This window comes from Podarcis gaigeae (assembly GCF_964106915.1).
Source record: "Podarcis gaigeae genome assembly, chromosome: 7".
NCBI lineage: Eukaryota > Metazoa > Chordata > Lepidosauria > Squamata > Lacertidae > Podarcis > Podarcis gaigeae.
Window position 1 is genome coordinate 59,311,221 of NC_139683.1, and position 26,963 is coordinate 59,338,183.

The 26,963-nt window shown below is 43.6% G+C and overlaps 1 protein-coding gene and 1 long non-coding RNA gene across 5 annotated transcripts in view; one reads left to right on the forward strand and one right to left on the reverse strand.

The window, feature by feature from the left end:
* Positions 1-1,200: 1,200 nt before the first annotated feature.
* On the reverse strand, positions 1,201-26,692 carry E2F3 (E2F transcription factor 3). Of its 4 annotated transcripts, none has more exons than XM_083746949.1 (7): positions 25,958-26,692; positions 13,086-13,197; positions 11,597-11,816; positions 9,050-9,210; positions 7,162-7,274; positions 5,340-5,475; positions 1,201-3,563 (listed from the first exon to the last, which is right to left on the reverse strand). In XM_083746949.1, exons 1-7 carry the CDS (start codon positions 26,675-26,677, stop codon positions 3,298-3,300), a joined length of 1,728 nt encoding a protein of 575 aa, XP_083603075.1. In that variant the 5' UTR covers positions 26,678-26,692; the 3' UTR covers positions 1,201-3,297. The 4 variants fall into 4 exon arrangements, with proteins under 4 accessions (XP_083603075.1, XP_083603076.1, XP_083603077.1 ...); XM_083746950.1 differs by lacking the exon at positions 25,958-26,692 and adding an exon at positions 25,028-25,270; XM_083746951.1 differs by lacking the exon at positions 25,958-26,692 and adding an exon at positions 13,635-15,882 and having other exon boundaries at positions 7,162-7,276; positions 9,052-9,210.
* LOC310848276 overlaps positions 16,695-26,963 on the forward strand; it is a 160,576-nt gene continuing 150,307 nt past the window's right edge. The window contains exons 1-2 of the long non-coding RNA XR_014566264.1: positions 16,695-19,195; positions 21,041-21,193. This is a non-coding gene — a long non-coding RNA (uncharacterized lncRNA). The remainder of the gene's footprint in view (positions 19,196-21,040; positions 21,194-26,963) is intronic.

Here is a 26,963-nt window from a genome sequence, read left to right on the forward strand (position 1 = left end):
GGGGACACAAGTCCCGAGATGAAGACAGAAAACATGGTAGAGCACATAATTGTGCTTACTATCTACTAAAACATTATTGTTTAGAGAAGCCTAACCAGATGCTTCGAAAATTGGGGTACTTTTAATGTTTTAGTATTTTAACTTTTGCATGGTTGTGAATTTTTCCTTTCTTTTTGTAACTGCCTTGAAGGTGGTGGTTGTTTTTTACAATCACCATAGTGTAAAGTTTTTGAAATAAAGGCAGAGAAAGGGACCCATTTCATTGCTTCTATTATTTTGAGGAATCTGCTACAGGACAGACAGGCCCTTTTGGACCCTTGCCTTCCACTGCTGGTTAAAGCTAGGCAGGGCTTGGTGAATGCATCTCTGCACACGAAGGTGGCAACAGCCACTTATGGGGAAAAAGCTACCCTGGATTTTATGGTATTTAACAACTACCATCCTGTTGCAAATAATCTTTTGGTCAAAGTATTTGAGAGGGTCATTGCAAACCTGCAGGCATTCATGGAGGAATCTTGATTATCTAGCCCCATTTCAATCTGTCTTCAGACCCAACTTTGGGACTGATTCTGCCTTGTTCCTCGGATTTGGGATTGAACTGAAGTCTACAGCTGGTGCAAAACACAGCAGCTGTTGCTTGTGGGAGACAAACTACCACTAGCACATACCTTTCTTTTAAGTTTTGCACTGGCTGACAATCTTCTAGGGTGTTGTACTAGCATAAGGCCCTAAACTACCTGGAAAAGCCCCTAGTTTGCAGGACTCCAAAAATCGTAGGAGCCACAGTAGCTCAAGAGCAGGGTTTTTAGGGTGGGTGGCCGCCTGTTCTGTGAAATAGAATGACTGAAGACACTTTTGCTTCAATACTTTCCTGGCTGGATAAATGGGAAATGAGTATGTATTTTGCGTTGCTGAGTTTTGTTTAAATGTATCGCTTTCTGTGTTTTTAACTGTATGTTGCTGTTTTTATTGTACAACACCTTGAGATGATTACTGTTATTCATACCGTCAAACAACCATGAGCAGCCCCAGTTTATACCCAATCAGTTTCTTTGTGTTAGGAAAGCAGGGCAGCCCAACCACTGTGCAGCTATGGTACATTTTGCTCATGGCTCCTGAAGATACCTTCACTGGTAATACAATGCTTTGCCAAAGCCATTGCTGTAGCTGGGGAGGAAATGTAACCATAATGCTGAAGAATTTATATACCGATATAAAGCTTTATTGATTACCATAAAAAAATCTGTCAGGTACATACATTTGAAGAGTCAATATCACAGCTAGAACAGGTTATCTTTATAAATGCAAAGCTGTTTGGTTGTTTTGTTTTTTACATTATTTTACAGATTTGTAGAACTAGCATACTATTCAAAGGTATATTAAGGTTAGTATTTTGCTCACACATTGGGGAAGTATGTAAATTGTACAAAACAGCATACAACATTAGAGTCCCCCTTTTTTTCATTCTACCCACAGAGATCACCTTCATACCACCAAAGTGTTCATGCTCACAGCGCTTTTACTTCTTCTCCACAAGACAAACTTTAAATACTCTATTTTATTTACAGACCCACAGTAAGATTTTTCAAGAAATTACAAACCAGCTATAAAATATTCTGGCAGGTTTTACAAATTCATTCCTATTGTACAAAACTGTTAGATGACTAAAGTTTAAGAACATACAACTTAAATAATCAATGGAATAACTATGCACATGTTTGTACACAAACACACTTAACACTGTTTAACAGTTCTTAATGTGTTGCCTTTTTCACACAATTATATTCCAAGGCTCACTCATACAGCTTTCATACTGTTACTCAGCCATTTAAATTGTGAGTGTTTATAGCAGCATATCAGTGGTACCAGAAAATCCGCACATATATATTTAAAACAAACATTCTACTAATTTATTAATCATCAGATAGAAAAAATACAAACTGCTAATTCATCTAAAGTGGCAACATTTTACACAACTGTGTGTAAGATGTATGAATTGTATTAGTTTCAGAACACATACCCTAAACCAGCAAAGTGTTATAAATTAAAATTCACTAGAGAGAGTACTGACAGGTATATGTTATTTACACTTTGGGAGAAATGTCAGCTTTGTATCAACTCCCAAAATTGGAAGCAGAGGCAACTAATCCACTAAAATAAACACAGTGTTCTGAATAAGTGAAGCTTGGCATAAATAGTATCCCTTACAGGAAGAAGCCCACAGTGCAACTCTAGTAGGCACTTAACACAAAGCCCCACTTCGTACCACAAAATGTTTACGTACCAGTTCTATTGCACACTGCGGACCATGAAACTTAACGTGTGTGTTTTTATTTCATATTTAACAAGTGACTTCCTCACGTACAGAATTTTTAAATTTCTAGTTCCTATGGCAAAATGGTCACCCTGATCCAGCTAAAGGTTACAGGCACGTGGAAGCAGATTTCCACACAAGTATTCCACAAAGTGGGTGGACAACTTCACAGAAATGTGTACAATTCCCAGCCTTGTCCAACACATGAGGGTGTGCGCGTGTAGCTCTTTGGGGGTAGTGAAATCCCATCAACTGACTGTCCAGGAGGGAGACCAAGGAGCTGGATTCAATTTACCCTGTCCACTCTCCTCCTCTCTCTGTTAAACAGCTGGTCTACAGAACTTCAGTTTTCAAAAGGTTAGTTAGGGGTGTGACCCTGGCTGTCCCAGGTATGCTGTGTTGGACTTGGGCCACCATTAGTTTGTTTTATTTAGAACTGCAATACATTTTCATATAAAAACTCCTCCAATATAGAGGCATGGAGAAGATTTCAAACATTCCACAGAAGCTTTGGAAGAAGTCCATCTCACATCTTTCTGAATTTTGCACTTTTTTGCAATTACTATGACGGAACATACAAATTGAAGACTCAAGACACACACTCTATGGAAGGCACAGTTGAAATATAAAGAATTGCTATGTGTGACTAAAACTGTTCTTCAGCCCTTCACAAAGCTTGTAGACACAAGAAAGTATAATCATTCCTCCATTTCAGATTTCATCCTTCTATACTTTGCTAAAACCAGTAGCTACCAGAACATGGGATTGAGGTAACTCTGATGAGAAAGTCTGCAGTTCTGTGTTTGCACTATTCTAGAATTATTTTTTCCCAACTATCAAGCATTCCAAATTATGATATTGAAATGGGACAAGGATTAAGAGGTAAGAGAACAGAGAACATGGAATGACAGCAGGTACTCTGGTTTCATTTTAAAAATATGTGGGGGCTGCAGAGAGAGGGGGGGAAGAGACACAAGGGATAATCAGCTGCATAAAAATTCATCTACCAATGCTGGCAATTTTTCAAAATCGTAAGAATCAAAGAGGTCGCTGATACCCTCCTCTTCGCCAAGACTGATCAAATAGTCTTCATGAAGTAGAGGTGGCAGCAAGCTTACAAATGGCCCTTCAAAACCTGATGCAATTTGGTCCTCTGTCTGCTGCAGAAGGTTGGTTGGAGAGGCCAATGGGGAGATGGTTGCTGTAGTTACTGAACAGTCAAGACTTCCCGAGTTATCAGAAATCAAATCTGTTTCAAGAAATATAGCATTATTTTTTAAAAACACGTAAGAGGGTTGCACACATGATTTTACAATATTAATGCATGTCATTGTTCCCCCCTCTGCCTTTCCCTTCAAAGTCTATTGTTGCTGTCTCTACACAGCTTATCTTGGTAGACAAAACAATTTAAAAAGTGGGTAAGTTGCTCTGAGCAATAAGAATGCATCAAAATGACTGGGATACAAGTCTTTCCCTCCCTTTGGCTGTGTTCAGTGCGGAACAGGGGTGACCTTTAACACATGAGCAGGGGTGCACAAAATTGTGATCTCTGGGGTGTGGGAATAATTCCTGGCGGTTGCTTCTATCAAGTGCAGAGTTCATCTCAAGATGCCACTGGAGAAGTCAGCACAGCTATTTGGTCTTTTGACCATGCTAGTGTAACAAATGGGTTTTTAAGCTTGTATTTGTTCAAAGTAGTCCTACTGAAATGAATGAAACCAAGTCAGCCGTGTCCTTAAATTTCCATGGGTCTACTCTGAGTAGAACTACCACTGGATACAATACCAAGTCTCATGTGACCTTTTATAAAAAGAAAGAAGTTTCATTTCTCAATGCTGAATGTTACACACACAACCTTCTATCTTAGTGGCCAAGAGGTGGACCCAAAACAACCAAATAACAATTATTCTGGAGAGAAATGAAAATAAAGTTATCAGACGATGGTTGTACGTAAAGCAGCCAGGCTAAAACTGAAAGCAAGGACAAGGCGAACGTCAACAGACACAGCTAAAGTTAACACTATCTTTTTCAACCAGCAGCTATTTGGAGTAATTGCTGCAAAAGGAATGCCTTCCCAAATAGGGATGACATTTTATTGGCAAGAAACACCCGGGTGATGGTGGGGAGGTCTTAAGCCCTTAACTCTCCCCCTCTTGCAACATACGGACATTATCTCCCCACACACCAGTTCTCCATCCTGCTAAGAGGACAGGAGGGTTGGAGCAGGACAAGCATTCTTCTGATTGTAAATTGTGTTGTCTGCTTTTAATACTGCATGTTTACATTCTTGTAACCTGATCTGGGAAGAGCGGCATTGCTGTCAACTTTTCCCTTTTCTTGCGAGGAATCCTATTTGGAATAAGGGAATTTCCCTTAAAAAAGGGAAACGTTGACAGCTATGAAGAGCAGGTAAGAGCAGACCCAGTAGAGAGTTGCCTGGCCCTTGAAGAAGCAACGGCTGCAACTTGTGGCAAATGCAAGTAGTGACAATACATTCCTTCCTGTCCCACCAGCCAAAAGCCACCTTCTGAGCTATGGAAAACTCATCTATCCTCTTTCCCTTTTTTTGCTCTGCCTCACATGCTCTGAGCATCACAAGAGTTTTGGAACTTGACAGAGCATGTCTCTTACAACAGACAAAAATAGCCACCACTTTTAAGCGACAAGAGATAATTCATAAATGACATTACCTATCATGCATAAATAGACAGCTCATAGTGATAGCCTTAACATGTACATGCATGAGTGTACATGCACAGCAGAATTAGTTTATGGTCCATGATTTCCCACATCCACCAACCTAGATGGCAAGCTCAGAGCATGGAAGTACTTACAATCAAGGCTATATTCTGAATAAAGTATGACAATGTAGAGGGGGAAGGTACACCCCCCCCCGTAGCATTCATACTTCCTTTAGTCTAAAGATATCTAGCATTCAGCACATCATTTATTAACTGAACAGACTGAATTACGCTTTCCCTTTAATTATACTTGGTCAATACAATTTTAAAAGTTAAAATGTTACCTTTGGAAACATTCCTTGAGATATTTCCATTATGATCCTGATCTTGCGTTTTCATTGGACTGTGGTAATCTGTTTCTTCTGGACACAAGTAAACTTCAATAGGCCCCTGGGTACTAGATAAGTGTATCAGCTTATTCTGCAAAGACAAAATATCCCCATTTTCAATATGTCTTCTGCCAACAAAATGCTATAAGCGGCTACTGGAGATTTATGGTTCATTTTTATAAGGTCCAGGGTGCTAATCAAAGTTAGTTTTGTGTGGAAGAGTAACATGTTTCTGCAAGGGACTGTGCACATTTAATTATGCAGATGAGACTGCTATTCATTTACAAATGATATAAAAATAATGCGTAAGGAATCAGTGGATGGCACATTCTCTTCCTGAACATCAACCTTTGTCTCAGGACAACATATTAAAGTACTTCATATGCAACCCTCACAATCCATTTCACTCTTAATATACTAACAGTGCAAGTCTGTGCATGCCTACGCAGAAGTAAGTGCTACTAACCTCACTAGGATTTACTTCTAGGAAAGTATGTATAAGACGGTAGCCTAACCTAAGGAAAAGCCCTGCGTAGGTTGAAAGCTTACAAACCAATAGAGTCCATCAAAATATACTGCTAATGCTAAACAGGCCAGCAGCGGAGCGTATGCCTGCGCTGCCCAGGGCGGGCATGCGGGACACGTCCACAAGGGGTTCAGGGAGCAGAGGGCGCCCTCCACAGGTTACAGTTCAGGGTTAGGAGAGGGGCAGGGAAGCTGCTGCCCACTCTCCTCCTGTCTGTCCTGGCAGCGGAGGTGCTGCAGCCAGGCAGGAGGTGCCTCACAGTCAAGGAGGGTGAACAGCAGCATTGCCGCCCACTCACCTGCTCTCATTCCCTGGGTCAGGCCTGACCTGGGCCCCGCAGAGCTGCGCCAGGCGCAAGTGCCGCAGCCAAAGCACAGTTCCTTCTGCCGCAGAGTCAGGCTTCAATTAAGGAGCCTGCTGTGGGGGCACCTGTTTGCATCCCTTCTCAAAATTGGGTCCAGGACCATGGCACCCACAGCAACCCTCTGCTTGCTGCCCATTCCAAATTGCCCAGCTGAAGCCTTCTTAGAGGGGTAGTTGTTTGCAGACCTGTTTGCTATGCTTTGCTCCTGTTGCTTGCAATCTGCAACTGATTCCCCCTCCCCCTACATGCAGCGGTTCTTGCAATGGTTGAATTTGAAGTGTACAGTACTATTCCCCCCCCCCCTTTGTTGTAAGCCACTTTGATTCTTTTTTGTGGAAAAGCAGCATACCAGTAAAATGGTGAATGAAAAATAAACGAATGTTAACGGCAGGGGTGTGTGGCCTGCCCAAAATGGCCTGGTGGACCAAACTGGGAGGTTTGGCGGGCCAGAGGTTCCTTATTGCTGTCTTAGAAGGTGGAAAAGCCAATATTTTTTTTTTAAAAATCAAATTAGATTAAGTAGTACCGGGTGGAAAGTCAGTGTAAGAAACAGCAAGACACAAGGCACAAACACTACAATGAGTGAAATAATCAGAGGCGGAGGTAGCAGACCAACTTCTCAGGGAACAGAACAAGCAAAAAAAGATAAATGAGACAGCATTAACCAAGATCTAGTAGTCAGAAGGAAAGAGAGGCATAGAAGAATGATCTCCCAGGTTCCAGAAACTAAAAAATTAGAAGACTGCCCATTAGCATTTTTATTGCCATATAGAAAAATGATCCCATTCAGTAAGCTTATGCATAAATATGGTATAAGACGACTGCAAACGTTACACATTGTGTAAGACTGACTTACAGAAGAAAAACAATAAGCATTTTATTCTTACCTCTATTGGGTCAGGCACTTCAAGTTTTGTTTCTGGAGGAGCTTTCACAAGTATGACAGTTTGGTCTTTAAGGCTACTTATTTCTTGAATGTCTTCGTATCTAACATAAGCTAATGTAAACTTTGTTAAAGAATTGTTCAGCAGCAGCCTTCAGTCACATGTATCAGCACACTAAAGTAAATATTCTTATACTGTTGCCCCATCAAGGCTACCGTTAGCTGCTCTCTCCCTACTTCTAATACTAAATTTTAAAAGTAAATAAGAATGAAACTGAAACAGCCCTGAAGTTGGACAAAGCGAGGAGCGATCTGTTGAGATTTCTTGGCTATACTTCACATTTTTTGATTATGAAATAATTTGTAAGGTTTTTAGAAATTACACCAACAAATCAGTCTTGTATTAACTAGAATCCAAACAGTGTTGAAGTGAGCTGCTACTGCAGAACATCAGTCGTAGTTTGAAAAATATTATCATTATAATTTATTTATTACCCACCCTTCACCCAAAGGTCCCATGGCAGGTTACACAATGAAAACAGTTTAAAACCGCTTACTTACATGCGATTTAAAATTATCAGAGATTTACTTCCAGTATAATATGGGATGGAAAGCGCATATCACATATTTACAAAATAAGGTTAAAGCCCTTATCTACGCTCTATTACACTTCTTCTTTACTGAGGGGGCTATGCATGTTCCATCCACCTTAAAAGTTTATAGTGCAAAAGTGGTTGCAACTATGGCCTATGCGGTCCCTTTATGGGGCGCCTTTGTAAACCTCTTGCCTCTGGTGACATTGCAAAATCTTTTTCTAAGACGCCTTTTGAAACTACCCTCCTGTGTAAGCAACTCTGCCATTCGCTTAGAACTTAAGACCCCCTCCCTAGAGATTCTGATGTGGAGACATGCCTCTAATTATTGGCTGTCCCTTTGGCATAAATTGCCAAACTACCATCTTATTCAGTGCCTTTGGAGAGATGAACTCACCAGCCCATGGGCAACAAAAATCCATTCCAAACTGTTGTCTTATGGAATCTCTCCTTCCGATATACTTAATTTAGATCTAATTACAGCTAAAAAGGTCATCAAACAAAGATTGGAGGAGGTAGATTTGCAACAAAATCTTACTACAGGTGGAGGTACATGTTCCCCGATAAATCAGGGCATTACATCTATGTCCCAGATACCTCGATATCTGTCTACTTTATCGGCTGCGTCGCATAGATTCGCATTTGTTAGAGCCAGATTTAATGTCTTCCCCTCAAATGTGCTGAGCAATAGATTTTCTAACGGTAAAACCTCTGTTTTATGCGCATGTGACAACAAATCAATAGAATCCCTTTATCATATCTTGTTTAATTGCCCCCTATACATTGTTCCCCGATCAAGGATCCTGAGTTCAATCATTCTAGAAATTGCTGCTAAACCACCCGAATTACATCTAGCTTATCTACTCCAGGACATTGACTCTTATAGAACATTACAGGTTGCTAGATTCCTGATTTCAGTTCTTTCATATAAAAGACTTCATGGAATGCTGCATGACTATTAAAAATCCAGTAAACTCTATGCACCATCTTTTCTTCAAGGCCATAACACGGTACATCTAGAGATTGTAAGTAATGTGAAGGAGATTATGCGTTGAAATATTTTAGTTGATATTTTAGATTGTAAAATGCTATTTTATCTATTGATTTGTTTTACCTTGTGGACTTATAGCCGAATAAAGTATTATCTATCTATCTAAAAAAATTATCAGAATAGCTATAATTAAGCATCATGCCTGCTGCAGTATATCATTAATACCACCAATACAATCCACTACCCCTAGCCATTAGAGAAATGTTAAGATTTCCCAAATGAGTTCAGCCTATCTGATATAAAAGGATATCTCCGATTCTCAGAATCTTCTCTTAGTAGCTTTAGGTCAAGAGAGCAGCTTTGTATCAACTCGTCCAACTTTTGCTCTTCCTGGTTGAGTTCTGCCACCTCCTTGGACAAGCCTTGACAGTGTGCCAACATGCCCCCAAAGTCCGACAGACTGCAGCCCCTACAAGACAAGTGAACAGACACTTCACAGGCATTTCTAAAGTTCCCCGGTCCAGACAAGAGTTTCTCTTAAAACTTCATGTGACTATTCAGTTCAGAAGAAGCTGAGTGCTGAGGATTTGGCAAGTTGCATCGTCTGAAAAACTAGCACATCAAAGCAAGCTGGCGAGAGGCGAAGCTTAACAAGATCTCTTTTTAAAAACATTGTTTCACTTTATTCCATACATATACAGAGGGATTTCTAGATTCCACCCATGATTATCTCATTCCTCCTTCTGGAAGGATGGTGTGCCTTACCTGATGTGCAAAGATAACAAAACACCATTTACTAATGGCATTTTGGGCATAACTTTCTTTTAGTGGCAGTGAAAACGCTCTCTAGTTCCATTTGTTTTTGTCGTTTACTTTTAAGATTCAGTGTTTGCACATAGTTATTAATAACAAAGAGCTGCTGCTCCTGCTTGCTCTGCTCACTAACCCCAACTTCCCCCACACCTGGCCAAGCCCTCCTTCCTTTACACCCAGCCCAACCCCCCAAGCTGCACACTTCCTTCACAGCACACTTTACTCCCAAACCCTTTTAAAGGAGGGTGGGGGGTGCTGCTTGCTAACATACTCTCTGAAGCACCTCCCACTTTCCTATAAACAGTGCAGCCATGTGAACTGTAGCATGATTACATTCTTGCAATTTCATTATATAGTAAGAAATGTGGGGGGGGGGGCGCGAGGGAGAGAGCCTCTTCCGGACCTTTGAGTAGTGGATAGTGGGGTGCTTCTCCACTTGGACCCAAGTCCAAGCAGGACCCCATGGTAAGAGTTTCAGACTAAGAAAAAAAATTGATTCTCACTTCTTAGTCCAACCATTATATTCCCTGTTTTAGAAGAATTAAGTCAAAGCACATAAGAAATGCACATGTGCTGCAAAGTACCTTTTTGCCAAGAGATCAATACCACCAAGTATCAAAATTCTCAAGTTGAATGTACGCCACCTCCATATCTGGATCAAATTTAAAGTTCATCTCATTTAATGGGAAGTACATGGCTATGAACTGGAAACTTCTGGTTCAAATTTCAACTCAGTCGTGAACTCATTATGTAGCTGTCGGGCAAGCCACTTTTCCAAGCTCACCCCCAAATATCCACCACTGTATTAAAACCAAATTTCTACTGAGGCTATGCTCAAGCTTCAGAACAAGCAAACTGTTATTGGGTGACGTGGTGGAGAAGGCAACATCTTGCATTCCTACATCCCACGATGTTCCCTTGCCTTCATATGCTTCCTATGCAAGAGGAACTGATTGAGTTTCTCTCTCAACAGTACTGCTGGTGTAACCTGTGTACTTGAGCTGGGGGTGTCTAAACTCACACCTGCACCATGCATAGACATCTCATGGCTTTCCCCAAAGAATCCTGGGAACCATAGTTTGTTAAGAGTGCTAAAATGGCTCTCTGGAGGCAAACTGTATTTCCCATGATTCTTTGGGGGAAGCCATGACTGTGTGGCATAAATGTGCTTTTCATATGTATGGTATGGATGTGACCCAAATTGTCCCTGACCACAGCTCAAAATGCTTCATGTGCATTATTTAAGCAGAAGCTTAAACATGCAAAATCTGATCCCTTTCTGGTCTGTAGCTCTGTATTACAAGTGAAAAAATATATATTTCTTTGTTTTTTCCCTAGGCAAGTAAGTCCCCAGCTGTGGAAAGCTAGTGGATAAGGAGAGTAGAGGGCTCACTTCCCATAATATGCTGATTTCTATATACAGAGAAGTTTATTTTATTTTTTAAAGAAATGTGAAAATATAATGCCACCAACCACACGCCAAAATACTCAATTGAGAAAAGGGCTGTGCTACATGATATTTCTAGATGTTTGAGTAAGCCATGACAATGTAGCTGAATCACTTTGGGCCCATCAGAATTCAGTTGTCTGTCTCCACTGGTAGCCAGAGGACTCCAAGCAGCTCATAAGTAAAACATGTTTGTCCACAGCACCTGAGAAGCAGATGGACGCTGCTTCTGAATAAGCCTCATTTGACCAAGTATTATGGGCAGTGGTTTGCAAGCCACCATTCCCTTTCCCAATGCATTCCATGTGATATGTGGCCTTGACCTACAGCCAATCCAAACACACACAGTCAGACCACGTCATAACATACCTCCATGAATGGCAGGATTAAATTTCCCTGGTTGGTAGTCAAGTATGTTTTACTCAGAGTAGATTTAACTTAGCGGTGTTCATTGATTTTAGTAGGCCTACTCTGAGTAAAGCTTAGTGGGATAACTCTTGTTATCCTCCAGCATACAAAATACTTTCGTGAAAATGAAATGTGAAAGTGCAAGGCCGCCATGTAGGCAACAAGAATATAGCACTAAGATACTTACATCCACTGAATGTTGTTCTTGGATTTTTTTTTAATGAGGTGAATGCCTTCCAGGACATTGGTGATGTCATAAATCCTCCTTTTTTGTACCTTAAGGACTTCTGCTGCTTTGTTCAAATCTACGACACCGTCTGGGGACTGGCTCAGAAGCTGAACAAACTTCTTGGTGAGAAGACCCAGCGATGTATCGTATCGCGTCTTTTCTGAAGGGGATTTGGGAGCTTGAAGAAAAATTAAATTCATGATGGTTATGAAGCTGGCATTAAAACTCTTTTTTAAACCTTCTGAGTAATTGGGAGTAATTGTGTGAACTGTACATGGGACCACTCAGAGCCAGTTCAAAATTATACATCCATTGAGCAGCTAGGCTCGAACACCTTTTTCCATTGCTTTTCTCGAGACATGCTAACTTTCAAGCCATATCTATTGTATAAAGAAAAGACTGTGTGAATAAACTGGAGGTATAGCTTTGTATGTAAGAGAAAGGTAGAAAGTGCTTCGTGATTTTGTGCGTCACCAGCTTGTAAATAACAAGCTAACAGAAGCTTTAAAAACAGTTGCCTCGGTTCAACCATCCTCCAGTCACGACCAATACCTCTCTGTTGTGACGTTCAATGTAACTCTTAACATTTTATGCATTTATTTTGAATGTGTGTATCCTGCATTGTAGCACCAAGAACAGCTTTTAAAAAAATCTGCATTCACCTTCAAAATAATTTGCACATATAAATCAGAAGCAACATGGCGGGCATGGTTATTCAGAAGGCTCAGTCTATGATCGAGACAAAAGTTCCCTTAGTTGTACTAGGCAGTTTCCAAGCAACAGTCCTACTGAAGACCTCAAAAGCAAGGGAGTGAAGCAAGTGGCTAGAACTCACTCAATGCAAGATGAATGTCAAGCCTTTCTTTGTTGGCAATAACCTTGATTTTCCCCAATTCTAGAACACAAGGGGACAGGTAGCCCCCACTTCAGAAGATTTCCTTCCAAGTCATGGAGGGCAATTGCAAAGTCAACCCACATGTATGTGCATAAAACTAGCTCACTTTCATCTGCTATCCCCTACCCTCACATGTTCACTTTCTACAAGCTAGAGAACACACGAAGACGACTAAGATCTAGCTCAATAGCAGTACCTGTGGCCCTCCAGATACTTTGAGATAGAATCACAGACTTGTACAGTTGGATTGGACTACAACTCCCATCAACCCTGACCACCAGCCATGCTCTCTGGGGCTGATAGGGAGTATAAGCATATCTGGGGAGCCACAGCTTCCTCACCCCTCATCCTGTATACATGGTAGAACAAAACTGCAATGTGAGACAGGGGCTGATAATTTTAGTCAGAGCAAAAACAACCATGAAGGGTACCTGAGAACACACTGAATGCATTGGCTTGATCAATGGGCAAGGAGCAGTGATTCAAAATCTAGTACGGTAACATAATGCTTGGAAGCTCTTTGCAACACAGTTAACCAAAAATGTTCCTTACTTTTGGGACTATCTGGACTTCTAGTTGCAGCTCTCCCTTTCCCCTTCGGCGTTCTTAGTCCTTCAGCCAGAAACTGCTGTCCGCTTCCTCCCAGTTCCAGTCTTCGCTTTGCCTGTCAAAAGAGCAGTTCTCATAAAGAGCAAAATCAACCTTATAAGATGAAGTTGTGCTTACAGGACCTAGAAATTATTATAGTCAGGAGGTGAGCCAGGAAATCCATGTATCTTTCTCAACTTCTTAGGTGCCTGTAGAATGCTTTTATTTTTATTTTATTTTAATAGAATGCTTTTATTTTGTTGCAGATAGGTTCCTTCTTAATGGTGTTCTGTAACATAGAAACTCACATGTGCTTCAAGTTGAAAGCCTGCATATTCCTGCATTGATTAGGGCATAGAATCATAGAACTATAGAGTTGGAAGGGACCCTGAGAATCATCTAGTCCAAACCCTGCAATGCAAGAATATGCAGACGTCTCATGCAACTGGCACATCATGAGGCTAGGATCTGAGGCCCCCAAAACAAAGACTGTGATCGCAAAGTTTTCCCCACCTTCTCATTATGCAGCTGAAGCAAATAGTTCACTATCTCCTCCTTTCCTAGTGCCATAGCGAGACAGCTTTCACCCTTCCTATGTCCTTTAACTGTCTGCCCTGGATCACAAACAAGATTCAGCAGCTAAGCGAATAACCCACCATTCTTGCATTCTAACTGGGTTACTTAGTCTGCATCAATGCTTTGCTACACAACCTAAAGTTGCTTCTGCTAAACTCTTCTTCCAAATATATAACTTCCTAGTATACCACACCAGGCATCCCCTACATGCAGATAGCTTGAAGTTCTAATGTGGCAGCTGCAGATAAAGTTCTGTGGGCATCGTGACAACTGTAGGGGCTGACTTTAGCAGTATTTCCAAATCATGCAAGTACAGTTGTTTTGCCAAGTAAAATTATCCAGTTATAGAAGAGTATCTATGTTCACCATGTCTTCCTTATTCACTATGTTATAACAAGCCAAGTTTTATATGGTAGCCTCAACTCTATTCAATGAATTCTGTGGTGTGCATTTTATTTATTTCCTGTGTTTTATTATAATCGTGATTATTTTAATTTGTCAGAAAACCAAAAAAATGGCCAACATAGGTTAACTGAATGCTGTTAGCTAGAAACAAATGTTGTAAGACATTCTAGGTTTTTCATTTGACCTAGAATATCAGACAGACTAACATTTTCACGGACCTCAGTAGCAAAGTTCACTTCCACAGTGGCGACATTTGTCAAACATAGCACACATGCAGACAATATGAGGTTTGGCACCATAAACTTCGTAAAATTGCCTAATGAGACTCATTGCTATTTCAATCCTTTTTTTATGGTGGTAACCATAGATGGGGTGAGAACAGCTTTGAAATACTACCAAAACATTTCAGTCATCTTACTCTTAAGTCTTTGGGGACTAAGAGTTTTCCCACAAAACCGAGCTCCAAACTTGCCAACATGTTTTGATCACTAAAAATGAAACTTTTTGAGAAATATGGGCAAAAAAGGAGCAACAGCTCAGAGAAGAATACATGCTTTGCAAGAAAATGGAATCAAGTTCAGTTCCTTAAACATCTGGTTGAAATATAGTGGTATTTCAGGTTACATACGCTTCAGTTTACAGACTCCACTAACCCAGAAAGATTACCTCAGGTTAAGAACTTTGCTTCAGGATAAGAACAGAAATCATGCAGCGGTGGCGCAGCGGCAGCAGGAGGCCCCATTAGCTAAAGTGGTGCTTCAGGTTAAGAACAGTTTCAGGTTCAGAACAGACCTGCAGAACGAATTGAGTTCTTAACCCGAAGTACCACTGTAATGTTGACCTGTAGACCTAAGCTGGTGCCCAAGATCTTGAAAATCCATTCCTAGTGTTGGGTAAGATTTGATATAAAGACAGCTCTTTATATCTTAACATACTTCTGTGGTCACCATATTAATCTGATGCCATCCCTTTAGTCGTCTGTCTTTGTGGGCTATATTAACACTTCTACTGCAAAGCCCTAACATTTGACTTAACTGAAGGCATCTATTGTAACAGCACTCTAACAGAAAACATGTTCAAGTAGGAAATTTCCAAAGAACCACCATGAAAGTTAAGCTTACTTATAAAGTATGTACTATGAAATATAGTTCATGTTAGGTTAGTTCAGAGATAGGTCCCCCACTAGTTAATTTGACACTCAACACATCTTTCCACCACACACCCACTTATATATTGGCATGAGCACCGCCATTAAAATGAGGGCATTTAGAAAAGGGTTTGAAATCTGCAACTCCCAAGCTGTGTGTGGACTACAGCTCCCCCATCATCCCTAACCGCTGGCCATGCCAGTTGGGACCAAAGGGAGTTGTAGTCCAATTAACATCTGGTGAGCCACAGTTCCTACCCCTGCTTTAAATATCTCAAAGCAAGGGCTGTGAGAATGACTGGCCCACTACTGCAGAATTTAAGGAAATCCACACCCCATTCTAAAGATGCTCCCTTCATATTTATTGGAACAGTCCATTTTGGTTTCAGGTATGTATACAACAGTACAGCAGACTCTTAGGGGTTGTTTCCACGACTGTGTAATTTTGTCTCCTTTGAAGTGCACCAATCTTCAGCCTCTTACAGAAGAAGCCGAAAAACTTTTGAGCTGGCTGTTAGATTTGGATTTATATGATGGGGTAGGCATTGGAAGATTGAAAGGGTTTCAGCTTTGTTATGTGGGCTTCTTTTTCTGGTAGTTATTGAACACAGAATTTAAAAGTAAATCACAGATCTGCTGCAACCTGCCTCAAGATATGTGTTTGTGTGAGGGGGGGGGGAAGAGAGATTTAATAATAACTCAAACAGCACCTTCAGCTGCAAATTGAAAATGCAAATAGGCAAGTCTTGTACATAGCAGTCACAATCTCAGCAGCCACTTATTTCCTGAAAGATCTTGGTCTGCAACAATTCAGATGTTGAAAACTACAAGAATTACTTGAGGTGAGCACGAACCTAGAGACATCCATGCCTTCTACAATGGCCAACACCCTCCACCCATTAACAAACTACAGAATTCAAGCCAATATATATTTCACACAAATATATGATATGGGTCTAAACCACAGAGCCTAGGGCTTGCCGATCAGAAGGTCAGCAGTTCAAATCCCCACGACGGGGTGAGCTCCCGTTGCTCGGTCCCTGCTCCTGCCAACCTAGCAGCTTCAAAGTGCAAGTAGATAAATAGGAACCACTCCGGTGGGAAGGTAAACGGCGTTCCCGTGTGCTGCTCTGGATCGCCAGAAGATGCTTAGTCATGCTGGCCACATGACCCGGAAGCTGTACGCCGGCTCCCTCGGCCAATAAAGCGAGATGAGTCGCTTACCACAGAGTCGGTCACAACTGGACCTAATGGTCAGGGGCCCCTTTACCTTTAAATATATGATGTACTTTAAAAGGTGCTGTGTTTTCATCAGTTAACAGTAACCACAATTGGGATGATACATGTTGTGGTTGAAGAGCAACATAATCAAAAGCACCCAAGTGTCTTCTTGGTCAAAAAGAAGTCCCCAAGGCCAGCTGAGGCTTGTTCTAGTCACACTAAACTATAGTTTGGCAGATATCTGAAGGTGGCCAGTGAGCTCTTTGGATCCTGGTTTTACGGTTAACGTGTAAACATATAAATAAGGGTATTAAGCCTGTTGACTTTTCTACTTCAGTAATTACAAGCACACCTGAAGTTTGGAAAAGACAGCTGGATGCTGACATCTTCCATAAGGTGGCAACCCAAAAAAACAACCTGAAATGGCTTCTGAAATATCACAGAAACCATTTTAAGTACAGAATGGTTACCAGTGACTTCCAAGAACATGTAACCTAACCTTTGCAGCTGCACTAGCATGACTCATATGGAAACCCTCGTTCTAAATTGCAAGTTTCACAGTTTTATATTATAATCTTATGCCCATCTACTGAGAAATAAGTTTGCATAGGATTGCAGGCTTAGGCACTTTCTGTAAATCAAGTTATTTGAAAACCACACAGAACTCCATCTATGTTTTTCAGCCACCAACATAATTCATGAATAAAACGTAGTTAACGGTGTTTGCTTGAAGCTTTAGCTCCCCTTATCATAAATTGCATACCAGCAAAGGGGAGGGTGAAATATGGGGAGAAAAATAGCAAGGAGATGGGAATTTGGTTTTATTTAAGTGTGAGCTGTTGGGTTCCATTGGTTTCTCAGCAGCTTTTGGCACCATTGACCATGGTGCCCTTCTGGAGCAGGAAACCATGGTTAATGGCTTTTTGACAAGCCTGGGTATGAAGCCAACTTCACAGCATTGCTCCATATCCTGCATTGTTCTGAAGCTTTTAACCATAGTTTCTTGGTCTGAACTAAATGGGAAACCAGAGTTAATGGGAGATTTTGCTTCTGTGTGCTGTCAAGATTTTAAAAAGGAATTATACATAGACACGCCTTTACAACTACCAGTAATTCAGCATGCATGTATTTTGTATTTGGGAGTCCGCTTAGAGTGCAAAACCTAACATGAGAAGCAGACATAGGCTAAATATGTTTATAATGGAGTACCCCTTTTGCAAATGACAAGTTATTTCCATATAAAGCAATCAAAGCAGAATATTCCTTTCCAGAAACACAAATGTTCCTAAACTCCTGATTTCATCATTTCCCCCCAAACATTTAAGAGCATAGCTTGAATGACTGGCTTACATGAAAACTACTCCAATACTAATAAGCATAAATGTTAAAAATTATGGTCTCATGCTTTCAATAAACCTTTTAAAAGAATGTTAAGTAGAGCCCTGCTAGGACAGGTCAGTGGGCCTGATCCAGTCCAGCATTCTGTTCTCACAGTGGTCTGCCAAATAGGACCTGAGCGCAATAGCACTTTGGCCACTTGTGATTCCCAGCAGCTGCCTCCGACAGCCGAGGTCGAATATAGCAATCCAGGTGTGGAGTTGCTGAATGTGGAGAATATTTCAGAAACAAGAACTTTACTGTCACCCTCCCCTCAGCAATAATCTCCAAAGTACTATCTTGATAATGGCTTTACAGTTGAAGAGCATGTGGGTTGTTGTTTTTTAAATGCCGAAGTCCTTTGTAAAAGCAGCCTTCATTTTAAAGATGTAAGATTGTGCTTTGAGACACTCCTAAATATTTCAAAGAGCAGATCATATAAACAGCATTTTAAACAGAAAAAGAGAGATCACCTTTGCCGATCAGGTCGGAAAAGGTGATTTTTAAAGTCAGGCTTCCTCAACCTCGGCCCTCCAGATGTTTTAGACTACAATTCCCATCATCCCTCACCACTGGTCTTGCTAGCTAGGGATCATGGGAGTTGTAGGTCAAAAACATTTGGAGGACCAAGGTTGAGGAAGCCTGTTCTAAGTGATTTACCAAAAGCTTCATTTTTGCTGTTGCAGACAGCTATACTCTGAAAGAATGAAAAACACACTCTCACACTGTGTGTGTGTTTCAAACTCTCCTGAAATGCAGGCGCTAGAACAGCTCTATGACATGCAAATCCCTACCCAAGAGAAACAATCATCTTTTTTTTTTTTCAAGATTGTATTAAATGTTCAGGTAGGAAGATAATGAAAATGATCAATTTGTATGCTGCTTCTATACCTCTCACAATCCAAAATTACTAATGGATTCACTGCCATTCCTTGGTGAGCTGCTTATCTTTTAAACATACTCTCATTAACTGCTCTTTTTCACCATCATTTCACTTGTAATATCCAGGTTCCTCGAAATCCAGACACATTTTAGGAGTAGAGGGAGATATGCATTTCCATTTGGAAACAAACCCAGTGTGTCACTTTAGACATGCACTAAGCCACACTCCCTGTAGCTAACGTCAATGGGCCAGAGGACTCAGGAGTATGTTTCTGTTAAAAGCAATTAGCTGCCTTTAAAAAGACTGGAATACTTACCATCCTGCAGATGAAGGGTAGTCAATGCAGTGCCTTCCAGATGTTGTCAAACTCCAAAGCGATTATCCCCTGTCCTTGTAGGCAATGGTTAGAGTTGATGGGAGTTCATCAACATCTGGATGGCACTGTGTCAGCTAGCCCTGCTGTAGGTAATAATAATAATAATAATAATAATAATAATAATAATAATTTATTTATACCCCGCCCTCCCCAGCCAAGGCCGGGCTCAGAGCAGCTTACAAGCAATAATAAAAACAACATGAATGATTACAACTTAAAAACAAAAATAAAATACAACATTAAAATATTAAAATGTAGCCTCATCGCAGGAGAAGGAAAAGAAAAAAGAAAGAGAGGCAGGGAGGGAGGGAATCAAATGGCTCCAAGCCAAAGGCTAGGCAGAACAACTCTGTCTTACAGGCCCTGGTCTCATGAGGCAGTGCGTTCCACCAGGCCGGAGCCAGAGTTGAAAAGGCCCTGGCTCTGGTTGAAGCCAATCTAACTTCCTTAGGGCCTGGGACCACTAGGGTGTTGTTATTTATGGACCTTGAGGCTCTCCGTGGGGCATACCAGGAGAGGCGGTCCCGTAGGTACGAGGGTCCTAGGCCGTAAAGGTCAAAATCAGCACCTTAAATCTGACCCTGTACTCCACCGGGAGCCAGTGCAGCTTGAAAAGCACTGGGTGAATATGCTCCCATGGCAGAGACCCCGTGAGGAGCCTCGCTGCAGCATTCTGTACCCGCTGGAGTTTCTGGGACAGCTTCAAGGGCAGCCCCGCGTAGAGCGAATTACAGTAGTCAAGCCTGGAGATGACCGTCGCATGGATCACTGTGGCCAAGTCAGGGCGGGAAAGGTAAGGGACCAACTGCTTGATGCGGCGAAGGTGGAAAAATGTCGCCTTGGCTGTTGCTGTAACCTGCACCTCCATGGAAAGGGAGGCGTCAAGGATTACACCCAAACTCTTAACGGAAGGCAATGGCACTAATTGGGCCCCCGCAAGAGAAGGGAGTTGGTCCCTCATCCCCATGCCATCCCGACCTAGCCATAGGACCTCTGTCTTCGAAGGATTTAGTTTCAATCGGCTCCCACGAAACCATCCAGCCACAGCTTCCAAGCATCTGGTCAGTGTGTTCGGGGCCGAGTCAGTGTGGCCATCCATCAGCAGACAGAGCTGAGTGTCATCAGCATATTGGTGACAGCCCAGCCCAAAGCTCCGGATAATCTGGGCAAGGGGGCGCATAAAGATGTTAAAAAGCATCGGGGAGAGAATTGCGCCCTGCGGCACTCCACACACCAAGGAGTGGCGTGACGACATTTCCCTCCCTAGTGACACCCTCTGTCCCCGACCAGAGATAAAAGAGCACAAACAGTTACGGGCTATGCCCTGTATCCCCACGTCTGCGAGGCGGTGGTCCAGAAGATCATGATTGACCATGTCAAAGGCTGCTGACAAATCTAAAAGGATCAGCAGTCCTGACCCGCCTCGATCCAGTTGTCTACGGAGATCATCTGTTAGGGCAACCAGAGCCGTCTCCGTCCTAAAACCAGGACGGAAACCAAAATGAAATGGATCTAATACCGATGTTTCCTCCAGAAACCTACCAAGCTGTTCAGCAACCGCTCTCTCAATTACCTTACCCAGGTATGGAAGATTTGAAACTGTGCGGTAATTGGATAGATCTAAGGGATCTAATGAAGTTTTCTTTAAGAGTGGACACACCACTGCTTCCTTCAGTTCCCCTGGGAATGTCCCCATGTCAAGGGACAAATTGATAATTTCAACCAGGGGGGTCCGCGCAACATCTGGACACTCCCTAATCAGCCAAGACGGGCACGGATCAAGGAGGCAGGTGGTGGGCCTACCAATTTGGAGGAATCTATCCACATCAGTAGGGAGTATCTGATCGAAATGGTCCAACACTGGACCTGAAGTCAGTCGAGGGGCCTCCAGTTCAGCCATTGTATCTAAATTGGCAGGGAGGCCAATTAGATAGATGGTATCTGAATCATAGAATCACCTCATCTGGACCAAAAAGAGAGCCCTAATTTAAAGTAAAGCATTCAAAGCACTAATTATCTCAGTGTCCAATTCCCCAAATCAGTTCAAACCTACTTCACTTTAAGACGCTACTTAAGAAATACGAATGGTCCAGTCTTAAGGAAAATTTAATTCAAATGAAGCACCACTGATTTTACTTTTTGTTAACATGAGCAGGATAAGACAGCAAGCTGCACAGGCAGTGTACCCCAATACACAAGTTCATCCCCCCACTGAGTAGTGAACAGTGCAATCCTATGCCTGTCGACTCAGGGCTTACACCCAGACAAGTGTGTACAGGACTTCAGTCTAACAAGTCCCATCAATTTAAACAAGGCACAACTAGCTTTCTCTGAACTGGGGCCAGTATTTTATAACCACTTCTCTCAACCCTTGTTTGTTTTCTTGTCCATTTTAGAGCAAATGCACCTTCCATCACTATCAGAATTTTGTTTCTATTTCTTTGAATGGATTATGTCTCATCCCCACCTTACCCAGATACCTTGCTTGGGTTGTTTTTCTAAAACAGGCTACTTCACAATCCTAGTACACCTACTAACATATGAGTGCTCATCCAGTTAAGAAGCCGTAACATACCTTGCTGTTCTTAGGAATCCACAACTCAAATTCTGCCAGAGAATCAAACTACTATTGGAAACAATAATCTTGGGCATCAGACCTAAGAGAGACCTACTTGCTCACAGAAAACTTTTATGTGGGAGGTTATGGTTAGGTTGAACTGCCCTAAAGAATAAAAGGCCACAATCTTACCTCACTTACCTGGAAGTAGCCCAAATGAAGTAAATAGTACTTTTAAGAAGAATTTGTCAGGATTGCACTGTTAATCATTAACTTTCACAGCTCTCAGATCTTAATCACTTAGGCACAGATCTTATATCTAACTTTTCCATTTATATCAAAATTATATTGAAATTATCCGAGATGATCAGAAATCCTACTTAAAAGATTCTGTAAGAGGCCATGATATAACCAAAGGTCCCTTTTCTCCAGGTTCTTACTAGTTATGTATTAGTTTAATTCAAGCCTTAGCCACTTCCATGATGGGCTACAAGCATTTTCACTATGCAACAAGGCAAAGTAGGCTTTGCAGAATTTGGGATTTAATTCTTCTGCCCCCACCCCCATGATATGCCAGTTGATATGCCACAAACTGGTAACGTTGTGTGAAACTGTCTAGCACAGCTGATTTTTAACATCCTAAGCAGTATTTGCAGATACCGCTCAAATATTCATTTTTCCACTACACAGCAAGCTTCAAGTTATAGAGGAATACAAACTGCTGGCACAGCTCTAAATGTGTATCTTGATTTAAGAGAATATAAACTATGCCTGTATTTAGTTTATTCAGAGTTTAAAATCTGAAGTCACAGGATCATAGTAGTTCCTTCCCCTGATCCAACTCTAATCAGATTCTAAAAAAAGAAAGAAAGAAAGATACATAGGCATGACTACTTGCACCTGAAACACGGGTACAAATAAGCATCCCAGTGAAAGCAATGCAGTTAGATAGTATCCTCTTTCAATGTGTATTCCAATACATGTCCTATTTGTACAAGTACTGCAGTTCCGTATCCAGGAAGTGATATGAATACAACCATCTACTTGCCCATAGTTTGTTTCAGACTCTTACTTTCCAAGGTCTGAGTATTTGTAGAGCACGAAATCAACTATAAACTGTCACTAGAAACACTATGGTGTGTTTTTTCCCCCCTGGTATACATTGTGGACGTTAATGCCCGCCACAATATAGAAAAGGCAGAAAAAATAATTCTATATTATAGTTCATATTAGTTGATAAATCATTAACCTTCACTACATTAGCTATATGAGACCCCAGAACTTCTGCCATGCAGATGCCCCAACAGATGACATAGAAAAGGGTCGTTGAAAGTAAAGTTTTTGTTAAATTACTTCTCTAAAATGTCACCTAAATTAGTGTGATGTACTGGAGTGCCCAGTCACCACGGGCAAGGGCCTAGATCACAGAATATGCTCTCAGCAACAGACAACCCATTTGTGAGCAGAATTAGTGGTAGAACAAGGATTTGCACATGTGTTAAATCATTCTAATATCTATACTTGTAGACACTACCACTGGAATAAGAACAGACTGTTCTTCTCATTGAAAACCACACAACCATCATGTTACAAATAGGCTTTCTTCACAACACAAGTAATCATCTGCTACTTGACAGACAGGCAGAGTTTCTATGGGACCAATACTATGAAAGACAATTGGGCGATCAGTTTTCCAGATTCAATACCATTTGGTAGTACATGAAATATATCTGCACTATGGCAGATGCCTGGCTTGATGTCATCAAGATTTAAAGCCTTATCTCACCATCCCAAATCCCTTAGAGAGCATGCTTCATATGACAAAAGCTTATATTAACACTCTCCAATTTACAGAAAGTGTCCATTAGGCCATTTTAATGTGATTCATATATACATTTTAATTCTTACTGCACATTTAACCCTGAATTGCCATAGTGGTGAGATGGCATTTGTTTGATTATTTTAATAATCTGATTTGAAGGCTGATAATGGGAAGAAAGATGGAACCATTCACTTTATTTAAAAGGAGTTGAAATTTGGGTTGTCTTTCTCTTTCTCTTCCCCTACCCTCCAATCCTGTCAGTTGGCTATAGGCCTTCTCTCAACTGAGCGAACAGCCAAGACAAAGAACAAAACAGAGATGATCAAGGCAACAGTCATGTTGTGGGTATAAGCCTCAGCCTAAAAAAGAAAGGTTCAAATGTTAGATCATACAAAATAAGTGGTGTGGTATCCTACATCATCAAAACAATGTCATGGTGATTGGGGCAAGAAAGGTCATTCCCACAAGCATGCATACATACATACTGTCAAGCACTCTTTTCAAACCTATCAGTGCAAGCCTACTTAGCTACCTGATAATACCCATAGAAAGGCTCAAAATTCAACAAACAGAAAAGGCCTTCTGGTCCAGAAAGGCCCAAAATAGGGCTGCCCCAAAGTTGAAGACCACACCTAGCAGCTTCCCCATTTTATGGCTGTGTCCTATTTTGCAGGCCTACATTTCCTTACACAGCAAGAAGAAAAATGGGGTTCTGTTCCTGCCTCTTATCTCCCCACTGCCACTTGTATATCCAAACTTCATTTTGTTTCTGAACTACCAACTCCTGTGGAAAGTTTATAGGTTATAACAAACAGGTACAAAAAGGCCTCCAGGAACAGCTTCAGAGAAGTCGAGAGGGTGCAGTAACTTAATTATTCTGTAGCCTACAAACCACATTCCCACAGTTTATAAGCCTAACACAAGAGGGTTTTTCCAACTTAAAGAGGGAAAAAACATTCCATTCCTCACAGAGATCACCCTTCCACCACCTTATCAGTAAAGAAATTATAATCGAATTATACTTAACAGGAAGGAGGGGGGAGAGAAGAAGAGTTGGAAACAAGACAAGTGGAAGTTTCAGTTTGAAACCCCGCACTGACCCAAGCTCACCCCACACACCCTGACCCCACACCCAAGCCCTGAAGTCATTTCAAACATGAAGCGGCACTCAGGCAACGGTGGCCTGAAGCAGTTACTTGAACCGTCCCAACTTTCAGGGAGTCATCTCCAGTGACAGGCAGAGGCCCAACTCAGCTCAGCCACAGGAAGGAAAACACCGCATTCAGGGGCGGGGAGGGTGACCCCACGGTCATTCCAGTCGAGGGGCAAGATGGGGGGGAGGTGAGGGGGTACTTTTTAAATATAACCTAGCACCCCAACTTTAATGTCCCCCCAGGAAAAGGACAGTGCTTGAATTTTGAGAAACTCTGCCGGGAAAATGAAGCACAGTTCCTTCAGTGGGCGGCCAGTTCTGAAAGTGCCCGACCCCCCCCCCCCACCGCACCCCCAAAGAGCCCACACGCCCCCCCTCCCCCAGCCTACCTGCTGCAGGGGCATTTCCAAGCCTAGCGGTGCCCCCCGGCAGCTCCCAGAGTTGAGAAGCAGGAAGGGCCGCGTGTGCGAGAGAGGGAGGAAGGCAGAGACCCGGGCACACGCGCGCTGTTGTGTGTCCGGGTGTGCGCTGCGCTGCGCGGTTGCCCAGGCCAGAGGAAGAAGGAGCGTGTGTGTGCGCGCGTTTGTGTGTCCCCCTCCCCCCGCTCGGCTCCGCGCCCCCCTCCTTCCCTCTCCCTCCTTCGCCCGGCTCCCAGTCACAGACGCGGCCTCGGCGCACGTGTGCGAAACGTCACCGCCGCCGAGTCCGGGGGTGAAGCGAAAAGGAGACCAGCGGGACAGAGAGCCTCCCCCTTCCCCCACGGCCATGCTGCCGAGGCAGACCCTGAACCCCACCCGCCGCCCCCAGAGAAGGGGGGGCAGCCGGATCGCGCGCCCCCTCCCCACGGCCGCCCCCTCCAGTGCAGCCGCACACAAGAGCCGAGGTCCCGTGCCCCGCGCACCGATGTCACGGGTGTCCCAGTCCGGCAAGCACGCCACTTGCAGCACCGGCCTCTGCTACACTCTTTGTTCCAGCCAGCAGAAATTGAGGGGGGAGACGGGTGCAAGAGACACCTCCCCACCCGACCCCCTTCCTTAAGGGAACGGCACCCGCGGCCCCCCTGCGTGTTTTTTGCACCGGGTGGAGGAGACTCTGATCGCTTCCCTCCCCCCACAATCCCGGCCCGCAAGAACCCACCCTGCGCCAAGAGGGGTCAGGAAATAATAATAATCATAATACAGTAATAAAGTTTCTAGCAAAACAGACTGATCCAAGGCAGGCGGGCTTCCTCTCTCACCCCACCCCCCACACCCCGGTGTGGGAGGAGGGCTGAGCCCCGCCAGACATGCACAAGATTGGGGAGGGAGGGAGGCATTTACCGAGGGTCGGCCTGCACTTTCCAGGGCGGGCTGCAGCAACACCGTCCGTCCGGCGGGCCCGTGCGGAGTGCAGCACAAGGCGCTGCCGCTGCCCACGAGACTGGGCCGGGCGCCCTCCGCCCCGCCGCCCGCCGCCCCGGGAAAGCAGGAGACCCAAGGCGCCCCCAGCGCGGATGCCCCGGAACTGCTGCGGATCTGGAGGAAAGCAGCGGCGGGAGCAAAGCGAGCAGGGAAGCTGACGGCGACGGCGGAGGCCGCCGCCGCGGAGTCCATGGGAGCCGAGGGCGGGCGAGCAGGGAGGGCGTGCGGCTGCAGTGCTCTCCTCCGCATCCTTCCCCTTGTGGGTCTGCCTGCGCCCCGAGCGGAGTCTCCTCCCACCCTTGGCGCTGCTCCGCCGCCGCCGCCGCCCCCCGCCCGGCCTGCCGGGCTCTTTCGCCGCTCGATGCCCGCGCCGGACGCGAAATGGTCCGGGCCGGGGGTAGCGGGGGGTCTGCGGCTGCCGGAGGCGTCGTCGCGAGAGCGAGCGAGCCCGCGCGGCGGGCAGATGCCACGGATGGAGCCCGGCCGCTGCCGCGCGCTGGGGCTGCCTGGAAAATGGCTCCAGGAAGCAGCGGCGGCGGCTGCCGCTGACAATGAATGAAGGGAAGGGAGAAGGGTTACGCGCCAAGAGCCTCCCGCGAAACTCAGATTTCCCGCCCGCTTTTCAAATCGGATTTGCATAGCCAGGCCCCCTCGCCACGCCGAGCCTGCAGCGCCGTCTCATTGGTTTGCTCTTTCGGCCGGGCCTTCCAATCGCGAGGGGCTTCGCGACTTTGCCAGCTCCTCATTGGGCTGCGAAGGCGCGGGTTTGCCCTGTTTTGCATAGTGCTTGTCCATTGGCTGCGGCTTCGGGGGATTCCCTTCTGAGCGGCTGGGATTCCGTACGCCGGGCTGACTGCTTTCCCTCCTCCTCCTACTTCTCCTGGGGCTGAGCTGCGCGCGTTCCCGAGCTTGGAAAAGGCAGGGA